At 50.5% G+C, this 27,076-nt stretch overlaps 2 protein-coding genes across 4 annotated transcripts in view; one reads left to right on the forward strand and one right to left on the reverse strand.

Annotated features, from left to right (window-relative positions):
• Positions 1-410: 410 nt before the first annotated feature.
• LOC118096765 (uncharacterized) lies at positions 411-8,709 on the reverse strand. The gene is made up of 4 exons (XM_035138953.2): positions 8,495-8,709; positions 7,532-7,689; positions 5,426-5,592; positions 411-3,996 (listed from the first exon to the last, which is right to left on the reverse strand). Exons 2-4 carry the CDS (start codon positions 7,680-7,682, stop codon positions 2,677-2,679), a joined length of 1,638 nt encoding a protein of 545 aa, XP_034994844.1. The 5' UTR covers positions 7,683-7,689; positions 8,495-8,709; the 3' UTR covers positions 411-2,676.
• A 216-nt stretch (positions 8,710-8,925) lies between these two features.
• Positions 8,926-27,076, forward strand: part of DCTN1 (dynactin subunit 1) — a 59,792-nt gene continuing 41,641 nt past the window's right edge. For 2 of the 3 annotated variants that reach the window (XM_035139187.2, XM_035139546.2), the window contains exon 1: positions 25,308-25,556. In XM_035139187.2, the coding sequence (XP_034995078.2) occupies positions 25,329-25,556 (228 nt within the window). In that variant the 5' untranslated portion in view covers positions 25,308-25,328. Of the gene's footprint in view, positions 9,043-25,307; positions 25,557-27,076 lie in introns of those variants that run through there. The other variant, XM_060278288.1, reaches the window with a different exon arrangement.

A 27,076-nucleotide genomic window follows, 5' to 3' on the forward strand; every position in this document is an offset into this window, starting at 1 on the left:
GGTCGTCCTGGCTTCCTCCTCAGGCCCTTGGGCACGTTGAGAGAGGGCCTGCCCTGCTTAGGGGCCTTGCTGCCTGCTCCTGCCTTCCACTGGTGGCCTGCTTTATCTTGCACTGCTTGGGCCTCCATTTTGGGCCTGTTAGTGAGGAGAAGCCGGGGCCTCGATTTTTTGGTCGTCCTGGCTTCCTCCTCAGGCCCTTGGGCACGTTGAGAGAGGGCCTGCCCTGCTTAGGGGCCTTGCTGCCTGCTCCTGCCTTCCACCTGGTGGCCTCTGTTTTAACTGCTTATTGAGCCAGTGCAGGGCAGAGGGGTGGGGGTGGGGTGGGGAGTGTGTGTGTGTGTGTGCAGTCTCTGCGTCCAATCCCTGTGTCCCTGGGGCACATGCTCAGTAGCGCGGAAAACGGGACACAGGGAATCTGGATGCAGAGAGACAGGGACTTTATTATATAGGATAATGCAAAATCTCTATGTGGGACAAGAAGCTACAGTTAGAACTGGATATGGAACAACTGATTGGTTCAAAATTGGGAAAGGAGTACGACAAGGTTGTATATTGTCTCCCTGCTTATTTAACTTATATGCAGAATTCATCATGCGAAAGGCTGGACTAGATGAATCCCAAGCAGGAATTAAGATTGCTGGAAGAAATATCAACAACCTCAGATATGCAGATGACACAACCTTGATGGCAGAAAGCGAGGAGGAATTAAAGAACCTTTTAATGAGGGTGAAAGAGGAGAGCGCAAAATATGGTCTGAAGCTCAACATCAAAAAAACCAAGATCATGGCGCGTGCAAGGGGAAGGGGACGACAGAGGACGAGATGGTTGGACAGTGTTCTCGAAGCTACGAACATGAGTTTGACCAAACTGTGGGAGGCAGTGGAAGACAGGAGTGCCTGGCGTGCTATGGTCCATGGGGTCACGAAGAGTCGGACACGACTAAACGACTAAACAACAACAACAATGCAAAATATGGACGCAGCAGAGAGTGAAAACTTGTAGGTCATGGGGGCCCATCGAAGAAGCACTGTGGGATAAACCACGCAGTAAGAATTCAAGAGTAACAACAGAGGAACCAGTACAAAGGAGATGCAAAAACAGCAGCAATATTTAAAGGAGGATTGACAAAAGAACTGAATTAAATCTCCTTCAGTTTAAAAGCACACCAAGTCTCCCCCCCCCCTCGGTTCTAACTGCACAGTGTTAAGTTGCAGCTGTTACCCCGGTATGGTGGGTCAAAGGGTTATTTTTTAAAAATATTTATTGCATTTTATATCCAGTCTTCCCTCCGCAGAGCTTAGGGCGGCCTGCGTCCTCTTCCCCTCCCCATATTATATTTACAGCAACCCCGTGAGGTAGGTCAGGCTGAGGGTTGGTGACTGGCCCAAGGTCACCCAGCGAGGTTCATGGCAGAGTAGTGAATGGAACCCCAGTCTCCGGGGTCCTAGTTTGACGCTCTAACCACTACACCGCACTGCCTCTCCGTCCCTGAAAGTGCATGTGGATAGGAAGGAGCTGGGGAGCCCAGGAAGGCTGAGCCTCCCCAGAAATGAACACAAAGGGAAAGGGGAAAGGGGGAAGGCACAGAGGGCAGGACCTTTCCACACAGCGGCCGTTATGTATTAACGTGGGACAGATCCTAGAAGTGGAACTCCCTGTGTGCGCTCAGAATTTCTCGGAGAATGAGAATGCAGCAGGATTCTTCCTTTCATGATGTTACATCAGAATCTTTCTCATGGGAGTCTTTTAAGCAGAGCTTGGATGTCCACCTGTCGGGGATCCTTGAGCCGAGATTCCTGCATTGCAGGGGGTTGGACTAGATGCCCCTCGGGAGTCTCTTCCGTATATAATTTTCATTAAATTTTCTGTTTCACAATTTAAAATACTCATTTTACATCCTCAAAATATCAATGACTTCCCTTCTTCTCTTTCCACGTTTCATTTTACATATAAACCCCTGCATATTTTACACAAACTATGCCATTCAGTATTCCATTACTGCATCCGTCAAACTCATTTACACTGCTGAATTTATCTTAATGCCGCTAGCGTTTTCAGCTGTATACAATCATTATTTCCCATATATTCAATAAACATTTTCCAATCGTTGTATGTTCTTCTTGTTCTCTTATTCTATATGTTAAGTCTGCGAGTTGTGCATACTCTAACAACTTCAGCTGCCGTTCTTCTTTGGTTGGGACCTCAAACATGGGCTGCAGTAGTGGCATACATAAATAACCTTTTTTGACACCTGGGAATGTCAGTCTGAATTATCCCCAACAGGAAGGACTCTGTTTTTTGGGGGGAAAGTACTTTTAAACATTATGGATTCTTTCCCAAAACTCTTTTACCCTTTAACAAGTCCACCACATGTGAAAGAACGTTCCCCCTGTTCGTCCAACCCTAGAATTCCATGATTCTTCTGGCTGCCCTGCTCTCCACAGCCTCTTGCCAAGCACCGTGTTGTTTCCTGCAAGCACCGAGGCCTCACTCTGGCCCTCGCTTCGTCTCAGCTGAAGCTGCCGACCCCTTGCAAGGGACCTCGTCTCCCCCACCCCTCCTGGCTCTGCTGGGCGCAGAGACGGTGCTTGCATTCTGCAAACACACACTTGCTTTGCACTCCGAACCTCGGCACAAGGGGGGCACCCCATTGCAGGCTGAATGGGGCAGAGACTTTCACCTCCACAGGACGAGCAGGTCCAGGCGTTCGCGGCGGACCCTCCTGAGCAGCTGGTCATAGTCCCCCCGGGTAACGTCCGGGCAGCCTTGCAAGTCCAGCTGCCCCAGCTGACTCTCCGAAGACAGCAGCAGGTGAGCGGTTTGGGCAGACACCTGGCTGTGGGCCAGGGAGAGCTTGCGCAGGTGGGCCAGGGGGGTGCTGGGGGTCTCCAGCACCTTCTGAAACAGCCCGTCCAAGGGGAAAGACATGTGGATCAGCTCCAGGGTTTCCAGGCACGGGGAATTTCTAAGCAGAGGCAGGAGGGTGGCGCTCAGCACCGCAGCGTGCAGAGAAGGCCAAGGCGTGTCAGGCGCAGAAAAGATGAGCCGAAAGTCACAGAGTCGAGGGAATTTCCTGAGGGGAAGGAGGCCGACGTCCAAGTCCAAGCCTCCGTCCCCATTTGCACCCGCCTCCCAGTGGCAGCTGGGCAGCTGTGGGGCGCAGAAGGAGGCACTGAGCTCCCGGAGGTTCGGGCAGTGGCTCAGCAGGGTGGGGAAGGAGAGAGGGTCTTTGAGGGAGAAGCCCCCCAGCGAGAGGGTCTGGAGCTGGCTGCCCTGGGTGGAGGCCAGGGGCAACAACTCTCCCAGGTGCCTGGTCTCCTGGCAGCTCAACGTCAGGTGGGCAAGACGGTGCCAGGACAGCAGGGGGCTTTGGCCCTTGCCAGGGCGGTCTGCGAGGAATACCGTGGCCCTCGCCACGTAGGGGCACGCAGCACAGATGGCAGGCAAGGACTCCTCGCTCACCTCAAGCATCTCCCGGAGGGGCAGCGTGAGCTTGGCACTCCCCTCGCCTGTGAAGGAGGGTGCCCTGTGCCGCCGCGCCAGCTCCTCCAGGGAGGGAAAGTGCAGAGGGATCTGGGCCCTGCGGAAATCCTGGTGGTGGACCAAGCACACGGCGTCCGTAACGAGGCTGCTGGCCAGCGACTTCAGGCTGGGCAGTGCCAGCAGCAGGAACACTAGGGCCCAGAGGAGGTCCTGGCCGGAGGCGCTGGGTTCAAGGTCAGATGCTGCCAGCACCTGCAAGGCCGGGCAGCAGAAGGCGCCCGCCGTGGAGTCGTAGGCCAGGTGCAGGAGGGAGGATCCGGACAGCCGGGCACAGGCAGAGATGTCCAGCTCGCGCAGCCGCCGGCAGGAGGAGCCCACAGCCGACAGGACGGCTGTGTTGCACTGCGTCCCTGAGAGGTTCAGCTTCAGGAGGCCGGGTAGGAGTTCTGCCAGGTCAACCAGGGAGTCGGCGGGGATCCGGCTGCAGCCACGGAGATCCAGGAAGGACAGGTTCTGCCTCGGGGAAAGGAGCGAGAGTGAGAACAGGATGGGGGAGGAAAGGATCCTGGGACCCCAGGAATTAAAGGGACAGAACTACCGGAACGATATAGAAACTTATTCCTATATGCTACTACAGCGGCAAGAATGTTACTCGCCCCAGCAAAGGAAGAATCGATACAAAAACTTATGGGATATGCAGAAATGGCAAAACTTACCGGGAGAATAAGAAATCAACAAACTTTTTACAAAAGAATGGAAATGGTTTATTGAACATTTTCAGATAAATTGTAAACAGATAAGAATATTTGCAGGATTATTGTAAAAACCTACAGTTTGATAAGAGTATATACGTAAAGTAGATGAATAAATGAGCAAATTAAGTTAATTTAGATATGCGGAAAATATTAAAAATAAATTTAAGGAACCACAGAAAGAGGGGGAAGGAAGTCAAGTTTTGAAATGCTAGAATGATTGTAAAATTAGTGAAATGTATAAACCTGAAAAGCATAAATATTGTTTTTAAAGGATCCTGGGACACCATAATTACGTGGCCAGGCTGCCAGCAGAGCAAATTAATTATTATTACCGTATTGGCACGAATATAAGCAGCAACTTTAAAATTCAAGGGGGGAAAAAGAAGAAAAGACAATACACGAATATGAGCTGCTCCCTTAAAATTCCGCAGGCACTCACACCCGTTTTGTTTTACCGTGTGTCTGTTTCAGCAGCGATATCGTAAAAGTCTATTTTTGTAAGTTCACGAATTTAAGCCGCACTAACTTTTCACGGTTGGAATTTGGAAAAAAGTGTGGCTTATATTCAGGCCAATACATTAATAATAATAATAATAATAATAATAATAATAATAATAATAATAACAACAACCAACCCTGAGTGCTCACTACAGGGACAGATCCTGAAGCTGAGGCTCCAATACTTTGGCCACCTCATGAGTAGAGAAGACTCACTGGAAAAGACCCTGATGTTGGGAAAGATTGAGGGCACTAGGAGAAGGGGACGACAGAGGACGAGATGGTTGGACAGTGTTCTCGAAGCTACGAACATGAGTTTGACCAAACTGCGGAAGGCAGTGCAAGACAGAAGTGCCTGGCGTGCTCTGGTCCATGGGGTCACGAAGAGTCGGACATGACTAAACGACTAAGCAACAACAGCAACAATACCCAGCCACTGTGGGTGGCTGCCAACAGAGTAAAAATATAATAAATCATGCAACATTAAAGCTTCCCTATACAGGACTGCCTTCAGAGGTCTCCTAAAACTTCTTTGTCTCCTTGACATCGGGCGTTCCATGGCCCAGATCCGAGCACATCAAGCTCCTGAGCGAAGCCACATGGCAGGACGCCAGGAAGCAGTGTCTCAGAAGATGTGCCTCCCCGAGGGATCTCTGTCCTGGCAGAGCTCCCCCTCTGCCCCCCCTTACCTTGCAGCGCACAGTGATGATGTCTGTGATGGCTTTGGTGACCAGCTTCGGGCAGGTGCTGAGGCTCAGCTGCGTCAGGTGAGGCACCAGGAGCAGGTGCAGCATGGGGCGGGTCAGGCGCCCACTCTGCCCCATCAGCTGGAGCAGCTCCTGTACGACAGAGCCAGCTGGGAAAAGGGGGGGGGGAGACCCAGGATGTTAACCTGTGTGGCCAATAGCCAATGATCTTGAGTGCGCTTATCCCTCACCCTACTGTGCACTCACAACAACAACAACAAAAATTTATTACTTATAGCCTGCCCATCTGGCTGGGTTTCCCCAGCCACTCTGGGCGGCTTCCAACAGGAGATTAAAAATACATTAAAACATCAGTCATTAAATACTTCCCTAAACAGAGCTGCCTTCAGATGTCTTCTAAAAGTCTGGTAGTTGTTTTTCTCTTTGACATCTGATGGGAGGGTGTTCCACAGGGCAGGTGCCACTACCAAGAAGGCCCTCTGTCTAGTTCCCTGCAACTTGGCTTCTCGCAATGAGGGAACCGCCAGAAGGCCCTCGGTGCTGGACCTCAGTGTCCGGGCAGAACGATGGAGGTGGAGACGTTCCTTCAGGTTTAGGGCTTTAAAGGTCAGCACCAACACTTTGAATTGTGCTCGGAAACATACTGGGAGCCAATGCAGTTCTTTTGGGACCGGTGTTATATGGTCTCCACTCCCAGTCACCAGTCTAGCTGCCACATTCTGGATTAGCTGTAGTTTCTGGGTCACCTTCAAAGGTAGCCCCATAAAGAGCGCATTGCAGTACAGTGGAACCTCGGTTTATGAACACCTCAGTTTATAAATTTTCAGTTTACGAACGCCGCAGACCCATTTGGAACGGATTAATTCACTTTCCATTACTTTCAATGGGAAAGTTCACTTCAGTTTATGAACAGACTTCCGGAACCAATTGTGTTCATAAACCGAGGTACCACTGTAGTCCAAACAGGAGATGACCAGAGCATGCACCACTCGGTGAGACAGTCGGTGGGCAGGTTGGGCTGCGAAAAGATCAACTGACCCAAGGTCACCCTGTGAGCTTCATGGCTGGGCAGGGATTTGAACTCCTGTCCCCCCACTTGAACCATGGCTGCCCCCACGGGGGCCAGGGGCACCTTTTAGGCCAGGGTTTCTCAAACCTGGATCTCTGGCTGTTGTTGGACTACAACTCCTATCATCCCTGGCTAGCAGGACCAGTGGTCAGGGATTATGAGAGCTGTAGTTCAACAACAGCCAGAGACCCAAGGTTCAGAAACTCTGCCGCTGATTCGGGACCTCTGAGGTGTGCTGCCTGAATGCTCTCACTATTACAGCAAACAGCTCGCTTTTTCTTTAAAAATATAGAAAGGGAAGCCTTTCTTCACTCTAGTCTTCCGCTGTCAGGAAAACTGGGGAAATAATCCCACAGGTTGTGTGAAAGAGAAACCCCCCCCCTTTGTATCCAGCTGTGAAAGGCGCTCTCTCTCCCTGTTTCCTGCAGGGCGGAGGGCAGGATTAGCCTCCAAAGAAGTCTTCTGGCACAAGCAGCCACCCCTGAACCTCCCCAAAAAAGCTCAACAACTTTGGCCTGAACCCCTAAAAAGGCTTGACAACTCTGAACCCCCCCCCCCATTTTTATTTTATGGGAGTAGATCGCAGTCTCTTGGGAGCTGGATGTCCCTGCTCTAGAGAGAAACCCGCAAGCAGGATTTGAGCCCAAGAAATACTCTTCCAGCAACTGAGGTTCAGAATCATTGCTGCCTCCGTTCATGAAGGCAGAGAGCAGAGCCCTCCTGGCTATCTAGCAGCTTTCGACAGCTCTCTCCTCCTCCAGGAATTTGTCCAAACTTCCTTTAAAGCCATGGAAGCAAGTAGGGGAGCCTCTCCAGGCCCCACAGAAGCACCCTGGCGCCCTTGCAGCATCAACACAGGCGATGCTGGCACCCACTCGCTTCCCTGGGCCCCCAAAGGCAAGGCGGGCATATTTAACGCCCAAGCCCCTCCCAATTCAGCACCACTGGCTGCCCAAGGGGGCTGCTTGAAGGACCGCCGGCCGGCTGCCAATATTCAAGCATTCAACCCACCCACTCACCCAGCTCACTGAAGGGCCCCATGATGTAGCGGAAGTGGTATTCGTCCAGGTATTTGTCGGCGTAATCCTTGAGCCAGAGGCAGCTCATGTTCCCGGCCACATTCTCCAGGCAAAGCCTCTGCAGTGGTGGAACCTCTTTCCTCCTGGGCATGGAGCTCCTGGAAGAAAAGCAGGAGGCAGGTGTTGGCAAGGGATCGCTGGGCGGCCAGGTGGGCGGTTCCTCCCCTCCCCCGGCTCCCAGTCAGGGTGGAGCTGCTCCCTTGGCAGGAGCCACTCGCACCCTCCTGCCCTTTGGCTCTCCTCGTCCACGGGGACACTTCCCTTATTCTCGCGCTCAGTGCCCTCCTTCAACAGTTGCGCATGCGCGCGGGAGGGGGATTTCATGAATGAGTTCCTCCTTTATGAATCATTGGCCAACCCAGAACAGTGGCTGCCAGAATCTCTGGTTTTGCCTGGGTAGGAGGGCGGAGAGCAGCCTGGGCGGTGGTGGGTGAAGTTGGACTCTTCTCTCTCCCGCCGGGGATGTGCAAAACCGCCATACAGACCCCAACCCCCCCCCCATCATCATCATCATCACCATTTTATTTATTTATACCCCAGCCACTCTGGGTGGCTTCCAACACATATAAAAAGAAGAAGGAAACATCAAACATGAATAGTAACCATCTGATCCAATAGGAAAGCCACAAAAACTTTAAAATAAACATACCAAATGAAGCAATATTCAACAATCCATTAGAATCCAATATTAAACAGGTTACAGGTAGGTAGCCGTGTTGGTCTGGATCGAAGTAAAATAAAAAAATTCCTTCAGTAGCACCTTAAAGACCAACTAAGTTTTTATTTTGGTATGAGCTTTCGTGTGCATGCACACTTCTTCAGATACCAGTATTAAATATTAAACAGTATTAAACAGTAACATTAAACCTAGCAAATCATAAGCAGTTTATACTTATCAATTACAATTGCAGGATCTCCTGGTGGGAGAGAAACGACAGCTTTGGGGTGGGGGCAGAAGAAGAGGGATCCTCGTGGGCTTGGCCCGGGTGGGGCGGGGAAGGGGGCGCCGATCGCGGCCGGGAGCAAGAGAGCCTCCTCTGCCGAGCTGCTGCCTCGATCCGACCTGGCCCGCCCTCTCCGCCCCCGCCAGCTCCTACCCTCGCGCTGGATGCCCTCCTTCCCGGGAGCCCCAAGGAAGGAGTCCCGCCCCGAGAACCAGCCGCCTCCGCCTCCGGGAGGAGCCCACGCGGCCGCGGAGCAGCGAGGCCCCGCCCCGGCCCGGGCGGAAAGCGCTCCGCCCGGGCTCCCATTGGCTTCGCCGGCCCCGGATGCGCCTGCGCGGAGTCTGGCGGGCACCAGGGGCCTTCTCGGCGGGGAGCTGCCTTGCGCGGCGCCTGTCGTGGGAAGTTCCGGGAGTTGCTTGTGGGGCTTGGCGAGCGGCGGCGAGAGGGCAGCCTGGAGGGGGGCCTGGCTGACAGGGCGGCGGCCGGGGCGGCGGAGAGAGGGAGCCGGTGAGTGAGGGGGGGGAGGGAGGGAGGGAGGGGGGTCCCGACTCGGGAGTCTGAGGCGACAGTCCCTCGCCGGGCGTCACGGGAGGGGGGGGGGGAGAGCGACCCCGGCCTACCTCGCAGGGCTGTCCGCCAGAAGCAGCAGACAAGGAGTCTCAGGGGAGGCGGGAAGCCGGGGGGGGGAGGGACCGGGGCTCAACCCCCCCCCATGATGATGATGATCATAATAATAATACTTTTTTGTCAATGTACAAGCTGTGTCCAATGAAATTAACCGCGCCTCCCCCCCCCCCCCAAAAAATTAATGTGATAAAATGAAGGAGGGCAACGTAAATTGGGAAAGGTACAAACGGTACGAGGTAAAATTGGAATTATAAAAAACCATGAGGCAGGATGAAGTCGACAGCTCGCGTGAGCAAATAAGGAAAGAGTTTTATAAGGATGTATTTACTATCATAAGATGGAAAACTTAATAAATATATTATTTTTTAAAATCGACACACACACACACACCCCAACTCAACAGGGCCGTCAAGGCATCTCCGTGGGGTTTGAGGCATGGGTAGGCAAACTAAGGATCTGGCCCAATCGCCTTTAAATCCGGGAATCAGCGTGTTTTGACATGAGTAGAATGTGTGCTTTTATTTAAAATGCATCTCTGGGTTATTTGTGGGGCATACGTAGGAATTTGTTCATATTTTCCCCAAAAATATAGTCCGGCCCCCCACAAGGTTTGAGGGACAGTGGGCCGGCCCCCTGCTGAAAAAGTTTGCTGACCCCTGGTTTAAGGGAAATGCGGGGAGGGGGGGGGCAATAGAAATTTATGAAGGGATGCAGAGCAGGGAGAAAGTGGACCGGCAGGGAAAGCTTTCCTTCTCTCGAACTCGAGGGCATCCAACAAACTGATTCAGGACAGGGAGGGAAAGTCATCCTTCAGGCAGTGCAGTGTGGAGCTATGGAACTCTCTCCCACAAGAGGCAGGGGCCACAGTGCCGGATTTATGTACATACGGTATAAGCTAAACAAGCTACAGCTTAGGGCCCCACTCTCGTGGGGGCCCCAGAAAAATTTAAAGGAAAAAAAAGTATTTCACTATTAATATACTTCTTCTTAATTATATTTCAGTTCAACAATTACTTCGATAAAATACATATTTTGTGATGTGCAAATAGCTTTAGATACCTCTTAGGTCCATAAATGACCATATAGCATATATTCAACACAAAAAACAGTGGCAATTTGTTGTGGACAGGACAGCTGGACATATAAAGGACCCCATTACCTTCAGTAGATTAGGGCCTCATCAAACCTAAATCCGGCCCTGGCAGGGGTAATAATAATAATAATAATTTATTATTTATACCCCGCCCATCTGGCTGGCCTTAGAAGTGGTGGACAAATTCCCAAACTTTCTTCTTGGTGTCATTCTGGCTCACTGGAGCAAATGGATCTAACCTGCATTCAGAGGCCGTTTCCCACTGCCTCTCTTTCCTGAGGTTCCTGCACACTTTTCACTGCAGCCTCTTCCTTTTAACCCCCACTGGATTTTGCTATGTGGGGAGGAAATCTTGTGCTGCCTGCAGGGTTCGCTTCACTCACCATTTCCTCCTTGACCTTCAGTCTGGGCTCCAACAGGAGATGTTTGCATTGTGGGCTGGATTGGGTGTTTCTTCCCATGCTTCAGTGTGATGACAGAATATTATTATTATTCTCGTCTCTCCTGCTGGGGCGGGGGGGAATCTGATTTTTTTTTAGACTGCCACTTGTGTCTGTAATGTCTCATTTGCTCTATTCCTAACATTTTAAAGGTGGGCATTTGTTTGGATGGCAGGTTTTGTTGCACCCCCCCCTCCCCAAGTGCTAGTTTCCTGCCCTCAATTTTTAACTGAACAGTCAAGCAAACTCTTTCCTCACATATTTTGTCAGCACATGGTAATCTTCAAACACCCTGTTAAAGGGACTCTACTCAAAAATGGGGAGTCTACAAAATTACGGGGTGTTGGAAAGAGGCAGATTCCACTAAGGATAACTTTTTTCTTGATGAATGGATGTGACAACAACAACAATTTATTATTTGTACCCTGTCCATCCGTCTGGGTTTCCCCAGCCACTCTGGGTGGCTTCCAACAAAGATTAAAATACATTAAAATGTCACACATTAAAAACTTCCCTAAACAGGGAAACAGGCTTCAGATGTTTTCTAAATGTTTATCTCTTTGACATCTGGTGGGAGGGCGTTCCACAGGGCGGGTGCCACTACCGAGAAGGCCCTCTGTCTGGTTCCCTGTAGCTTTGCTTCTCGCAGTGAGGGAACCTCCAGAAGGCCCTCGGTACTGGACCTCAGTGTCCGGGCTGAATGATGGGGGTGGAGACGCTCCTTCAGGTATACTGGGCCAAGGCCGTTTAGGGCTTTCAAGGTCAGCACCAACACTTTGAATTGTGCTCGGAAACGTAGCTGATGTCGGTGAACAGACCTTTGGGGCCAAAGGCTTTTCTTTGGCAGCAAATCAGCTAGTATGACAAAGACGCAGGCAACTGAGCTTTCGCTGGGAGGCTGCTAGCATCAGCTGTGCAGCGACAAGTCAGCAATTGTAGGACTTGCTTCTTGCGATAGAGGGAAGCCGGTTCCGTGTGCTTTAAAGTTTTCCTTCAGCAGCTCCACCCAGTTTTTCTACACAAGAGAAGCTGCATGCCAAATACATCCTGTACCTCATGGGGGCAGAACTCTACAAGGAGGTGCTCAGAAACTGTATTGTTTTGCTCTGCTCGTCTGTTCCTTGCTGGCGCCTGCAGGAATTGCGCAGCGCTGGCCAAGAGTGCTGCATCTTTGCTGGGACCTGCCTGCTTCTTTCGGTGGACTAGGATGACTTCTTTGAACACTTAGGTCCTTCGTGGCGTAACTGCCACTGAGCAGCTGACATGATGTGGGCGGCTTGAAGTTGCTGGTTGGGAGAGCTCACTTGGAGTGGCTTCCTTCTGGCAGCAACATGGGCCGCTGCTGGCTGGGTTCTGCTGCTGGTCCTGATCCTCTAGTGAGATATGGACCAAAAATGGAGAAAATGCTCCCTAATGGGAATCATGTCTGGAGGACCACATCTTCCTCACCCTCCCTCTGCCTGCTGCTGCTGACATCTGGGGAGGTTGCTTTCATGCTCTGTGACAGGCTTCTCCTTGGGGCATCTGAGAGCCAGGGGGCTGTAGTGGCTAGTGCGCTGGACTAGGACCCGGGAGACCAGAGTTTGAATGCACACTCGGCCATGATGCTCCCTGGGCAACATTGGACCAGTCACTGGCTCTCAGGCTAACCTACCTCATGGCATTGTTACGGGCATTAAATGAGGAGGGGGAGAACCATGTATGCCACATTGAACTCCCTGAGGGAATGGTGAGATATAAATGTAATAAAGAAATAACCTTCCGGCTTCTGTTGGAAACGGGATCTTGGAATAGAAGGAACTTTGATCAGGTTCAGAAAGGCTCTTCTCTTGAGCGTCTCTGAAATACCGTATACAGTGACTGCTGGGAAGAGATTGCTGCGACATTTGCTCCTGAGCATCTCATGCTTACAGGGCGATGGAGCCAGCTTGTTAAATTAGATGGGGGAAAATATTTTTCCCTTTGGCTCCCTAAGCTGCTTGGGCCAAACATTAGAAGGCAAAGCAAGATGGAAGGAAACCGAAATTTAATTCCAATATATGAGCCTAATACTGAAGAACAAGAGAACCACTATATCTCATGAGAATACCAAAGAGAGCAGCAGTTTAAGTAGGAGATTTTGAACTCTGGAGAATAGAAGTAGTGTGATCAAGTACTTACAGAACAGCTTTTGACCTCTCTTCCGGCACGTGTCTCACCTGCTTCACTGCTATCTGATACTAGTCAGGTGAAAGGGGTTGACTATGGAATGATGGGGTCGTGGGTGACGCATTCATATGAATATGATCTTGAACTCGAAATAGACTAACCTCCTTGTTACCAGACAGTAGCATCCTCAGATCCTTGGTGTGTTGCTATGGTTACGCCTTCAATGAAGTGTTTCAGATATATTGATTTGCAGCTTTGGTTGCTCCAGTTTAAGCTGCAAAAAGGAAAAAAGGAAAAAAGAAACGAGAAAGCATCTGGATGGGCGTCAGGGGGCATCTGTTCAAATAGCCCCTTTTCTGTGCTCTTGAAGGCACTGCAGCCCCAATCCCTTGGCAGAGCTGCTCCAGCTACTGCTGAAATGGTAAAATGGTGCAGTTTGTCAGCGCGCAAATGTGCACAGCTTGACTCAGCAGGGTCCTAGTGCCAAGTGGATCACGGTTCTCCTTCGGTGAGGAGCCTGGACCAGAAGCAGGGAGCCCTGCTCCTGTGGCAGGGGGGCAATGGGGGAGGATGACCTGGTGGAAACTCACACTTCAGTGGTTATTGTTATTATGAATATTTATAGGCAGCTAAACATTACTGAATATTACAGTGTATAAAACGACAATAAAAATACAACAAATAAAAAGAGAGAAAAAAGAGAGAATTTTTCCAAAGAAAAACTGGATACTGCCAACAAGTCAATTCATCCTTCTTTTTTTTCTTTTAACCCTCTGACAAGATGTGTGCTGTGCTGGAGCCTAACTTCAGTGGGCAGCATGTTCCATAATGCAGGTGCCACTGGGCTGACATAAGATGAGTTCAGTGAGCCAGCAGGTAAAAAGGGGGCAAGGCGAATCTCTGGGATATCCTGTCTCAAGCATTTAGGGCATCATGCACTAAGACCTTAAATTTGGCCTGGTAGCCTATTGATGACCAGTGCACTTACCTGAGGAATGGTATTCTGAATAGACAGGCAGCAGCCTCTGCTCCAAGCCCTGCTGCCACATCATGTGCTAGCTGCAGTTTCCCCATCAAACATAAAGGCAGTCCCACATCAGCCCATTGCAAGATTCTGGGTAGGATGCCACTCTCAGTAGTGCATGCCTGGCCAGTTCCTTCCTCAACAGTCAAGTTATTCAGTAACAGCACCACCCGGCTAGGGAGCAAGGGGGAAGAGGAACCAGGCACCTGCAGCAGGAGAGACGAGAATAATAATAATGATATTAATAATAATATATAATAATAATTTATTATTTATACCCCGCCCATCTGGCTGGGTTTCCCCAGCCACTCTGGGCAGCTTCCAACCGAATATTAAAAACAATACAGCATCAAACATTAAAAACTTCGTTAAACAGGGCCACCTTCATTTGTCTTTCAAAAGTAAAACAGTTGCTTATTGCCTTGACATCTGCTAGGAGGGCGTTCCACAGGGCTGGTGCCACTACTGAGAAGGCCCTCTGCCTGGTTCCCTGTAGCTTTGCTTCTCACAGTGAGGGAACCTCCAGAAGGCCCTCGGAGCTGGACCTCAGTGTCCGGGCTGAACGATGGGGGTGGAGACGCTCCTTCAGGTAAACAGGACCGAGGCCATTTAGGGCTTTAAAGGTCAGCACCAAGACTTTGAATTGTGCTCGGAAACGTACTGAGAACAGCCTATGAGCCACTTAATATCCACCTCTTCCCTTGTTGCCCTTCTGTGAATATGACAGAGTAGGGAAATGAGGGGCTGCTTGAGGTCCACCTAGGCCATAAGATGACCCTGTGCAAGGCTGCCTTTTTTCCTAAATCAAATTGCTGTCCTTGTGATCCCAGTTCTGTGCAGCTGCATCTCCCAGCCTCAGAGGCAGCTGACTGATAGTCGTTTGGACCAGTCCCTTCAACCTTTTTTGATGTATGTCCCACGTGCCTTCTGAGGCAGTAGTATTCTATTTCTGTTCCCCATTTCCACCCAGTGGGCTGCATGGCGGAATGGGGTTTCGAACTCTGCTCTCCCAGTTCCTAGTGTGGCAGCAGCTAAGTCCTCTTCCAATCTGGAGACTGCAGATGCCTTTCCTGTGTGCAGGTTGTAAATGCCACCAGTCAAGGAATCCCTGCTTCCTTGGATGCTTAACTGTGTAGCTCAGCTTTAATGGGGATTGGACGAAATTCGTGGAGGACAATACCAAGGGAAGGTCTACCAAGCTTGCGCATTGAGCACACTGCTGTATGGAAGTGAGTCAGTGGCAACTTACACCTGCAACTTACACCTCAAACAAAGATGTGCTCTCCCAAGCACACATTCCCAGCATGTTCGCACTCCTGCCTCAGCGACCTCTACACTGGCTTGGTCATGCCCACAGAATGGAAGATGGTAGGATCCCCAAGGACATGATCTACGGGGAGCTGGTTCCAGGCACCAGACACCATTGGAAGACCAACTCTGCATTACAAAGATGTCTGCAAGTGTGACATGAAGGGTGACAACATCAACCCTGCCATGTGGGAATCCCTTGTAGACAATCACAGGGCCTGGAGACAGACAGTCGGGTCTTGTATCCACAGCAGTGACCAGAGGAGAAATGGCCGCTGGGAGGAGCTCAGAGAGAAGAAACGCCCTGGCGCATCTGCAGCAGCACAACTGGATGCTTTTCTCTGTCCCGGCTGCAACAACACATGTCTCTCCAGTATCGGTCTCTATAGCCACAGCAAGTGCTGCAACCTGCCAACAGTTCAGCTTCACTCTCAAAGGCATACTCCTCCATTGCCTGCCAAGATGGACAGATGCCCACAACAACATGGAGGACAGGGCTATCAGTGGCTGCTGGTTGCAGAGGATTGTGTACTTCCTTGGGGACCAGAGACAGCCTGCCAGGGAATACCAGCTGTTGAGGAACATGAGTGCGAGAGCTGGTGCGCTCCTGTGCTGCTTGTGGGCTTCCCACCCAGGCATCTGCTTGGCCTCTGTGGGAAAGAGGATCCTGGCCTAACAGATCTGGCTTTGGGCTGAGCCAGCTCTTCTTAATTTCTTAACTGCTTTGTCTCTGTGAGGGTTGGGCAGTGAGTTTAATTTTTCTGTAGGCGAAGGACTGTCTGCTTGTGCATTTGTCAGTGTGGCAGCACTTGCACTCCGGAACTCGCTGCCTGTTGACATGAGGCAGGTGCCCTTTGTGGTTTCAGATGGCTCCTGCTGAAAACTTTTCTGTTGCAGCAAACCAGAAACAAAGACATGATTTAGTTGCTTACATTTATTATAAAGTTTTCTTGATTGTTATCTTTGTTTCTAATGGTGATGATTTTATGTATCTTTGTTTTTTTCTTGCTTTATGGCTTTATTTTAGCTATGTTTTATCAATAATTCTATCTGCGCATTACTTGAGGGGTTATTATGCAGTTTATAACTTTTCTAAATAATAAATCATTTGTTTTATTTGTAGAAGTTAAGATTCACCTGTCTGTTTAAAGTAGAAAGAAGAACCATTTTTGTGTGTGTGCCCAAATCAGTTCAAAGGAAAGAAGGGAAAGCCGGACAATGACAACCGTTGATTCAAGCTGAATCAGCGCTCTGCTACAACCCTAAGCTCTTGTTCCTGGTCAGTCACTGCCAGTTCAGGCCCCATGAGTGTATATGTGAAATTAATATATTTTACCCCAGCATGCATCATTTTGCGCTTGTAAAACATCCCTTATGTTCTACTGGTGGCACATGTGAATGTTTGGGTGGGGGTGAGGGACTGAAGCTCAGTGACACAGCAGGTGCTTTGCATGCAGAAGGTATCAATAATAAAATTTGATATTATTATTAAGGCCCCAGGTTCAGCCCTTGACATCTCCAGTAGAAAGTATCAGAGAGCAGCAGGTAATGGGGAAGGCTTTCCCTCTCTACCTGAGACCCCCCTCGTAGAGAGCTGCAGCCAGATGGTCAAATAAGGCAGAGCTTTCTAGGCTAGTACGAAACAACAGAATTTTTTTTTAATGGTCGAGTCATAAAGGTACCGTGTTGGCCCATAAGTATGTATCAGGGCAATACCTTTATAAAGTTTATCAAAATGTCACAAAATAATGTGCAAGCTTTTGAGTTCCCCAGAACTCTTCATCAAGCTGGAATAGATGATAAGCGGGGAGGGCGGCTGTGGAGAGAAAGACTGACGTTCAAACCATCCCTGTCTCCATTGGGTAAGAATTTTAAGATGGAGTTTGGGGGGGGGGTGAGGTAGCAGACATTCAAAGGAGACCGTTTGGGTGCTTTGCGGGTTTCTGGTTGCAACCAGGTCTAATGGCATTGCATGCATTGGTGTTTTCTTCTCTCTCTAGCCTTTAGAACATTAATGACAAGACTTTATAGAAATACCCAGTAGATGAAAGGATGGAGTTTGCAAGATTTTGACAAAGACTGGGTTGAGAGTAAAGAGATGGGGAATGTGGTGCCAGAGAAAGTATGAGCCATTTATCATCATCATCATCATCATCATCAATACTGATCTCACAGTCAGGTCCAACCCAATACATTTTGGCCCCTGAGGTGAACCCCATTGGCGAGTGAAGATCCGTATCAGGATCTTCTGCCCCTGTGGATCCTGCTGCCTGAGGTGATCACCTCCCCTTGCCCCTGCATGGGCCGGCCCTCCTCACAGTTCTTATTTGTTGTGCTTATGTAATCATTTCATGTGGCAAGAGAAATAAATCACATGAGTTGATTGTCAGACTCTATGAGCATGTCTGATGGATGGAAGTTTCTGTACACATTGCGGTTGCCTCCCAGAGTAACCTCAGGTGCATTCTTACGTTAAGTACTGTAGGGGAAACCACCACATTGATTTTATCAGCTCAAGGTGTTCTAAAATATCACCTTGTGTCATAAAAGATTATGGAAGCGCTTCCTGGTCAAGTGTGCTGATGAGCTATTAAGAGGAATTGCCAGTGTGCCCATTTCCCACACAAAGTCCCAAGGATGCCCTGTGCCTCTTCCCTCCTCTTCCTCCCCCCTTATAGGGGGTATTGCATGAATCTGAGGCCTTGGGGTTACTTCTGGATCTGCCAACTCTTTGAAGTTTGTCATTTTGAACAGGGGTGCAGGTCACTCCTGTCATCAGTCAGGTTAATTGATAAATAAGTCTTCACATGGTCAGTTGGGCAGCAGGTTTGAAAGCAGCCGCAAGAACAACAATGGTTATTTTTAACAGGCGATGTTGGCACCACTCGGAAAGAGGCATCGCTCCTGCTCTCATACATGAGAGGGGAGAGTCTTCTTAAGGTAGTGCTGGTGCTGACACTTAGGGCCATAATCTTAAAAACAAAACAGTTGCCTATTAATTTGTAATAATTATATGCAGATTTAATCAATCCATAGGCTTCACTCCTGGGCAAAGTAAACCTGAAAGTCAGCTGAGTTCACCCGCCAGGTGCCCGTCTTGTTCACAGCATCAGCTCTCCAGTGTTTTGAGCAGGAATCTTTCCCAGCAATTGCAGGGCTTTAGCTCGGTGGCTGAGCTTCTGCTTGGCAGGCGGAAGGTCCCAGGCTTCACCCAGAGCACCTCCAGGTAGGGCTGGGAAGGGCATCCTATTCAAAACCCTGGAGAGCCAGTCAGCAAAGTAGTGTATTTCCTGATGCAGTATAAGGCAGCTGTCTAAGTTCCTGGAGACATCAGGAATCGAAACGGAGACCTTCTGGCATCCAAAGCATGGGCTCTGCCACTGAGCAACAATTGTCCCCCCACTCTCAGCTGTTCCTCAGGTGGTGCTGAATCTCCTGCCATGAGAGACACTGTTGGTTTTCTCTTAAGTTGTTCCCACCCAAATCGTGAGATAGTTCAGGTTTGTGATGGTCTTGCAGATCTTCTTCTACTAGTTTTAACAGTTTTGTGCCATCAGTGCCCAAGGAGTGCAAGGAGTGGAAGCAGAGGTCTTAATAGAGGCAAAATGATTGGGGAGGGATCTTGTATTTATGATGAGAGCAGGGAATGGATTGTTTGGTTTATGGATTTATTGGCCAGCAGTAGGTATGGAAGAGTCAGGTGGTAGCAGAGGAGCACTGCTCAGGGATGGTTCAGGAGCCGAGCTGGCAGTGAGAAACTCTTCCACGCACCAGGAGCAGCATGGCAGAAGGCCTGGAGGTGGAACTAGAGGAGGAGGTGGCAAAGGAGATAAGAGGAGCAGCAGCAGCAGCCGCCGCCTAAGTATAGAGTAGTGGGTTTTTTTAGAAACTGCTGCCTACTTTTGGAAGCACCTCCTAGTGTTCTGATCGGCAAAAATGAATCCCAGCCCTTGCTTCTAACCAGGACATTTTAAAGAGGACCCTCACTAGGGCAGAAGTCAGGCCTGGTGGAATGTGTTTGCTGTTTAGGTTCACCTACCGTAGTGGAGCCTTGAGATGCTTTGCAGGACCAGTTTCAGAGGACACTGGCTCCTTAGGGTGTTAGCAGCAGATGGAATCTCGTCCTGCCAGAATCTCCAGTCGCTGCCTCCCTTCCCCAGGTAGCTCTGGATGTCATGAGGCAGATGGTCTAGGAGAAGGAGACTGATTGATTTCGGAGCAAGCCATGGTTAACTCTTGAGCTGCCTGCCCCTCACCTCCTGCCCTGTGTGGCTGTGTCAGGCAATGGAGCAGTTGAGATGGGTCTTTGTTGCCATCTTGCCTGAGATCTGATGGGGAGCCTTGGCTAGCAGGGCTGCTGCTGCTGCTGCTGCTGCTGCTGGCTACTCTTCTCTGCTTTCCCTCCTGTTCCTCTTTTTCCTTCGCAGCAGGAAAAAAGGCCCAGGAGAGGTGGCCTAAGTGCACTTCTGGGAGCCAGCAATGGGAAGGGGGTGCACATGGGTGATCAGGACAGGCAGAGCTCCAAGTGGCATACCTGAGGGCGCGTTTTGTGTCACGTAGGGCTGTTCCCCAGACTATTCCAGACAGAGAGGACCAAAGTGGAGCTCAGCCTGCGACTTGAATCTGGGCTGGTGGGTGCTTCTGGTGTGCTCTGCAACCTTCACGTTTCCGCTCCGCCTCACCAAGCATCTTGCTCTTCCTTTCTGGGAGCAAAACGGTCTAGCATTAGGACCCAGTGGGCTGACAGAATCTGTGACAAGTCTGGAGCAGCACTGCAGAGTGAGTCTCCATCAGCTGGGCTGGATTTTTGTGTGTTGGAGGCTTAAAGACGCCTCTCTGTCAGCAAAAGGGCTCTTTTCTCCCTGTGTGGCTGGAGGGAGAGGGTGGCTCAGGGCGTGGGCATGGAAGCCTCCTCTGCAACATAGGAGCAGGATCCTCCTTGGTGAGCCCCCTGCCATGAGCCGAGACCAGCCTCTTCAGAGATAATTAAAGCTGGGAGGAAAAACATCAGCATGGCCCAGACCAAGAGGCACACGTACAGCCGGGTAAGTGACACATGGGCAGCCATTGGCCGCTCCACGCCTGGGCTGCGCTCTGTGCCCCTGGAGGTACAGGATCTCTAGATGCAATCTGTTGCAAGGGGAGCCTGCAGGTGAGAGACTGAGAGTGGGTTTCCTTTGCCGGTTTCCTGCCATGAATCGTGCCTCCGTGCCATGGATGTTAAGGAAAGCTGTGTTGTTGGCTGAATTTCCCTGCTAGCCAAGCCCTTTAGATGGAGATGGGCCACTGTTATTTCCTGGTAATTGCTGCTGATACTGTAAGGAGGTGTCAGCTGAGCCTCTGGTGATGGTGAGTTTTCCCAGGGCTCTCGAATGCAAAGCTTCTGGTCTCCTTTCCCCTTCTCTCCCCCCCCCCAGCAGCCACTTGCTCCCACCTGCATCCCCTCCTTTATCCCCCCCTCACTCCTTTCCAAATGGTCTTTGAGAGCCCCCTCTTCCACCATATTGCAGTTTGGGCATCAGCTGCAGACTCCGCAGCAGAACTCGGAACCAGCCTCACAATGGGGCCTTTCTCTGGAGTTTCCCCCCCTTTGTCATTTTGTTCTTGTTCTCTTTCTGCACCCACCCTGCCCTGTCCTACCCCCCCCCCCCCCAGGGAGGGCTGAAGTGACACACAAGATGTTGGGCTGGTCAGGCAATGCGTTTTGAGCATCCTTGCTGCTGGGCCAAGAGCTTGTTATTGCTTAAGGTGCTGAGGGGGTGCTGAGTGGCCACCTTTGTGTCTTCCTTCACCTTTGCAAGCCCTGGAAGGAGAGGAGGCCGTCTGTGGCTCCCCTGGAAGGAAGCATGTGCAATTCCCAGACCAATTCCCAGGGAGGCCTTTCTTGCCGCTGCTTCTCGTTGGTTCTTCGTTGGAACATAGGAAACTGCCTTATACCAAGTCCGACCATTGGTCCGTCAGCCGCAGCACTGACTGGCAGCAGGAGCTCAGTTTCCAGGGTTTCAGCCCTACCCAGAGAAGTGCCTTTGGAGATTGAGCCTGGGACCTTCTGCATGCAAGGCAGGTGTTCAGCCTTTCAGCTGTGGCCCTTCACTGGTGGCCAGGCCACTTTGTCCTTCGGCTTCTCTGCAGTTACCCTGGCTAGTTTCCATGGAGGCCCCAAAGCAGGTGGAAGGGGTTGTCTTTGGGGCTCATCTGAGTGTTGGGAGTGCAAAATGTTTGCCCTCCAGGCTCTGGTGTCTGAGAAGTGAGCTTGTGGTTGGTTCTGCAAGGGTTTGTTCCTTGCCTTCCCCTGTCCTTCCTCTTCCATCTCTGAAAGGGGCTGGCAGGGACTGGAGTTTCATGTTGGCTGCCTCCTGAGCAGGGCAGTCAGTTAGGAGGCCTCTGGGTCTGTTGCGTTCTTTCAAGCACAGCCTCTGGAGGCTGTATCAGCTGCCTGGGCTGTGGTTTTTATAGTCTTCCGGGTTTGGAATCCTCCCACCCCATAGGCCCAAACTGGGTCAGTCTCTCGCCAGAGGCAAGGTCCATTGTGGGCCTGTTGAAAGGAAAGGCCTTCACTTGAGTGTTCCTTTTGGCAAGGGCTTGATGCTGGCTGGTTGGGGAAGGGCCTTAGTGCAGTGCTAGACCGTAGGTTTGAGGGCAGGGGGCCAGGGTTCAATCCCCAGCATTTCCAGACTCCTGCCTGAGATTCTGGAGAGCTTTTGTCATTCCATGCAGACGGTGCTGAACTCAATGGACACGTGACCTGACTCAGTTCCCTGCGTTGGTCCTGCATTGAACGTGCCTTGCTAGTGGTCGTAGAATGTGGCTTGGCTTGTTGGCTCGAGTGGTCTGCAGCAGTAGCTGCTGTTTCCTTCTCCACTGTGCTGCACCAGCTCTCTGGTTTAAGTTGTACCAGGATTGGTGGCTGCACTTTGGGACATTGGGGGGAGGGGCAGTTTAGACTTTCTGGCTCTTCTGCATTCTTTGGCTGACCTGGAAAATTGTTTTCCTGTGGGCTTTCAGTTTTGCGCTCCTCCCTTGAGGGCTGGGCACCCTTTTTTTCGTGCTCTTGAGCTCCTCTCCTTGGAGCCTCCCTGCACCCATCACCTTGTCCTTCCTTTCACACTGCCTTGCTCCCCTTTTCTAAAACTCAGGCCAAGCGAATGTCAGGGACAGCCTGGTCCTTGAGCAGAGTGAGGGCTTCTCCCACACAGACACCAGCTCTGGCTGCTTTGGTTTTTCGTTGTGCTGCTCCAATCGCCTTTGATGAGACAGCAGCCATCCCCATTCTGTCACTGGGTGACAAGCCAGTTATTAATACTTGAGTAATCTCCTCCTTTGGTGAGGAGGGAAGATGGCAGCCCTCTGGTATTACATGGCTGTTGATAATGAGGATTAGTGCAAAGGGAGCTTTGCTTCTTCTCCTCCTCCTCCTTCCAGATGAGTCTGTCCATGACTTAAACTGGAGGCGGGAGATGCTTCAATCCTGCATCCTTGCCTCTTCTTATTGGAGGGGTGGGTGGCAGGGCAGGCTGTAGAGCTGAGGGGCTTCCTCAGACTTTGTACTTCAAAGAGACTCTTGGAGGAGGCTACAAATAGCCTTCTCCTCTGGTGTTTGAGCTGCTGTGGTGTCAGTAGAAACTAACTCCAGTTTCTGGGAGTGAGGAAGAAGGAAGCCTGTGATAATTTGAACCAACATGGCAGCTGCAGCACATTACCTTCAAGCAAAGCAGGCAATGCTCAATTGGTGTGGAAGATAGTTACGGTATTTTTCACAGTCTTCTGTGAGAATGAACTTCAGTGGCAGAGACTGGAGCCTGCGTGTTTCAGAAGTACGAATGTGATTTGCATGTTTGGGGAAGTGTCTGCATTGACAGCCCAAGAGAATGAACCCCGCTCTGAAGGGGAGAGGGCAGGGAGCTTCTGCAGCCAAGGACAGGCACTCACTGTGAGTCAAGCATCAGGATTTTGCCAAGAGAAGGCCAGAATCTTCCAGATTTCAGTTTCACAGAGCAACACTGGGGTCCCATTCATTTTTATGTATTTATATAAGGATTTTCTGTCTTTTTCACAAGTGTTCAGTTGCCTTGAACACTTGTGGAAAAGGCTAGGGTGAGATTAAAAATATATAATAAAAATGCAAGAAGTTTAAATCCCTCTGAAAGTTAAATAGCAAGTATGGCAGCATAAAACATGTTTTGATGTTGTTGTTGTTTAGTCGTTTAGTCGTGTCCGACTCTTCGTGACCCCATGGACCAGAGCACGCCAGGCACTCCTGTCTTCCACTGCCTCCCGCATGTTATAGGGGACTTTTTTTGGGGGGGGGGGGAGCTGTTGGTGCAACTTCTGTTGTACTGAATTTCTTTTGTTAATGATCTTTATATATGGGATTTCTATTGTATTTTTGTACCTGATTTTCATTTGTCCTGTTTTTCTTTGAGAGATTATAATGTTTTTCTGTTAATCATGCTGCTTTAAATATAGCTTATTATTGCATTTGTACCTATAGTGCTTGCAATGTCCTGTTTATTAATAACTGGTTGTAAACTGAAGCGGCATAGAGATGATTTAAATAACAAATAAATAGCTTTCTGCCATCTGCCCAAAGGCTGTTGTGAACAAGTGAGCCTGAGAGAGGTGCCTAAAAAGCCCCGGAGGGAGAGCTGTGAACAGACCTCCTCCAGGAGCTCATTCCTTTAAACCAGGGCAACCAGTGAGAAGGCTCTGTTCCTTGAAAACCTGAGTGTGACTTGCCAGGTAGAGGGGACCTAGAGCCCAAGCCAGGGTCCTTTCTCAATTCCACCCACCCCGCTGTGAACCGGCAGGCTAGTGACGGGTTCTCGGGCTCAACAGAAAAGGGGAGATTTGTTTAGACATCTGAGGAATGCTGCTCTGATTCTGTGGTAGGTGGCGGGTCCTGTGATTGGCAGTTCTGTTGAACCCCTCTCTCATTCCCACTGCTGGAGGGCACCTTGTTGTATCCACTGCCATGTGCTTTGTGGCACCCTTGTGTTTTCTCTAGATGCATTGTGTGGGTTCCCGAATTGAGTTCCCTACCTCCTGTGCAGTTCAAGTCGGCCTTTGATATGCGGAACTGGCCCTTTTATAGGTGCCACATAATGCCCATTCCTCAGTTGTACCATAGGAAATGGATCTCTTAGGGTGGCAGCACCTGCACTTTGGAACTCCCTGTCTATTGATACCAGGAAGGCACCTTTGCTGTACTCTTTTCAGCACCTGCTGAAAACATTTTTGTTTAGTTGAGCCTTATATTGTAGATTTTAATTTTTCAGTGCTTTAAATTATTGCCATGCATTTCTTTATTGATGATTTTATTGTTTTGAGGTTTTCTCCCATCAAGCGGTGTGTAAGCTTTCTGAAATATGTAAGAGCTCCAGCCCGGACAGAGGGTGGCTTGCAGCGGTTCTTGGAATGCTCTGGGTCCCAAAGAGAGAGGGGCTGGGCCACACACTGCCACTTTGTGCATTTCGAGCAAAAGGACCGTGCATTGCTGAGAGGCTGCTTCCCATCTTCATTTTGCTCTGGCAGAAGTTGGAAGCAATTTGAAGAGGCTTGAAAAAGATTCTTGCAATTGCTTCCATTTAATGCCTCTGGCTTTCTTTTGGGCTGCCAGTCAGCTTCCATAGAACCAGAAACATTCAGGAGACTCATGTGGCCAGGCCCCCTTCTACTTGAGGCTTTTAAAGAAAAAATATGGGGGGGGGAAGAGGGTCCAGGCCTGTGCGTCATAGTCCAATGCAGTCTTCTCTTGAAAGCCCGCAAGGAGCCAGATTGTGCAGCTCCCCTTTGCAGCACATCCCACTGTGGAGGATTTCAGAAGTCCCCCCCCCCCCCATATTTGCTGGAATCTGTTTCCCAGCAGCTCATCTCCACTGTTTCTTGTCCTATTGTAAGAGAATCCACTGAGCAGCCCTTTGCCCTCTTCAACATTTATTTCAAATCTATGAAGAAACTCTGACTAGCCTCCTTTGTTCAACACCGCCATGTCTTTGCGGTGTAGAGAGGAGGAGGATTTCTCCTTTGCAGCACTGAACAATGCTTTGGGTCCAGATTTGCCTAGAAGAGCTTCGTTGCAGTTGTCAGAAGCACCAAGTGACCCTTGGCTTCTTCTCCCTGTTTGTTTCCCCAGGCATCGAGCGCCAGCGCCAGGATGAGCGTGGAAGTGAGCGGCAAGCCCCTGAAAGTGGGCTCTCGAGTGGAAGTCATCGGGAAAGGGTACCGTGGGACGGTGGCCTATGTGGGTGCCACGCTGTTTGCCACTGGGAAGTGGGTGGGCGTCATCCTGGATGAAGCGAAAGGCAAGAACGATGGCATGGTGCAGGGCAGAAAGTACTTCACCTGCGAGGAGAACCACGGCATCTTTGTGCGACAATCACAGGTAAGCTTCCTCTTCAGTGGCCGCCTGGTGGCAAGGCTGGGTCTTACCGATCTCAGTCAGTGCTAGTGTAGGTTAGGAAAGAAGCTCTGCTCAACACTTGATAGGGAGAATGTTTCTCCCCACCCCACCCCCCTTAAGGTGCACTAGCCGTTTCCAAGCAGCAGCTGTGGTTTTAACCTTTCTGGTGCCCTTGTGTGTCTCCTAAAATAGGAGTCACCAACTTGGTGGCCTTCAGGTCTTCCCTTGGTGCCCACAAAGCCTCCAAGGCCCACCCCTTCCCACCCCACTCACTGCCCCCTTGGTCCTGAGGCACTAAGGGTGGTTATACAGAGCAGAACTTAGAAGAATTATATTTTATTGGCATGTGCTTATCAAGCTCAGATTAATTCTGCAGAGTGGGGCATGCCCATGGCACTTGCTGCAAAGTCCTGATGCAGCCACAGGTCAGATAGGGGAGTTAGGGAGCTTGCGGTATCCTGGCTCCTCTATTCTTCTGCTGGCCTTGGCTTATGTGTTAACGATTCTGTCCCAGTGCCGTCTGGTCCTGGTTGACTTCAGGCCTGATGGCCCAAGATGGTTTCATGCTTGAGCTGGGAAACCCAGATGGCAAGTGATGTGGGGCACAATCCCCCCATTGCAGCTCGTGCCCATTTCGGTGTGTGTTGTGCAGAAGATGGTGCTCCATCTCCTGCCCTTAGTTGTGCCCACACCCTCTGCCTGGAGCAGCCTCCAGCTGAACGTTGGGCCTTCCTTTTGGAGGCCTGGCTGCTGGGGCTTCCTCTCCCATTTCCTCACTGAATTTTCTGGTGTTGCTTGACAGATCTGTTGCTATGGCAATCTTGTTGGCAGCTGGAGCTGGCTGTTGTTGCTGCTTCAGGTCCAGCTTCTTCCTGGTGATGGGAAGCGAAGATGCAGCAAGATGTGGCTCTGGCCGGGTTAGGTTGCTCCCACCTTCGCATTCCTCCGTGCCCCTGTTAGTTGTCAGGTTGACAGGTTCCGCTGGGTGAACCAAATGCTGGGCATCTATTTGGAAGCTGCCTCGTGTGGCATCATCTGCACATGCTCTTGGGCACGAATTAACCAGTGAGGGGGAACAGGAAGGCTAGGAGCAGTTGGCCAGGCCTTTGCGGTGTTCCCTGCTCTGTGTGTTTTGGCAAGAGGTGGGGAGGGGGAAGGGAGTTTGCCCCAATGTGCAGGGCTGAACTACACCACTTATCCAAGGTCTTCAGTCCTTGGATAAGTACCCCCTTTTCTACCCTTGCTGCACTTGCAGGAGGGGGTCAGCACTAGCAGGTTGAACAAAGGGAGGGGCTAGCCTGAAACACTTCCTCTTCCTCATTGCTGCCTCCGCCTCTCCGTGCCTCTTTGCTCCTGAATGAGTGGGTCTCCCAAGAGCGGTGGGTTAATATTAAACTTGGGGAAATAGCCAGCTCACTCCTCAGTAATCACGGAGGGAGTTTTTTCCCTTCCATTCCCCTTGCTCAAAGGGTGTTGCCTGCACAGAAAAAGCTGACTGGCGC

The sequence above is a fragment of the Zootoca vivipara genome, chromosome 9 (genome assembly GCF_963506605.1).
Source record: "Zootoca vivipara chromosome 9, rZooViv1.1, whole genome shotgun sequence".
Lineage (NCBI taxonomy): Eukaryota > Metazoa > Chordata > Lepidosauria > Squamata > Lacertidae > Zootoca > Zootoca vivipara.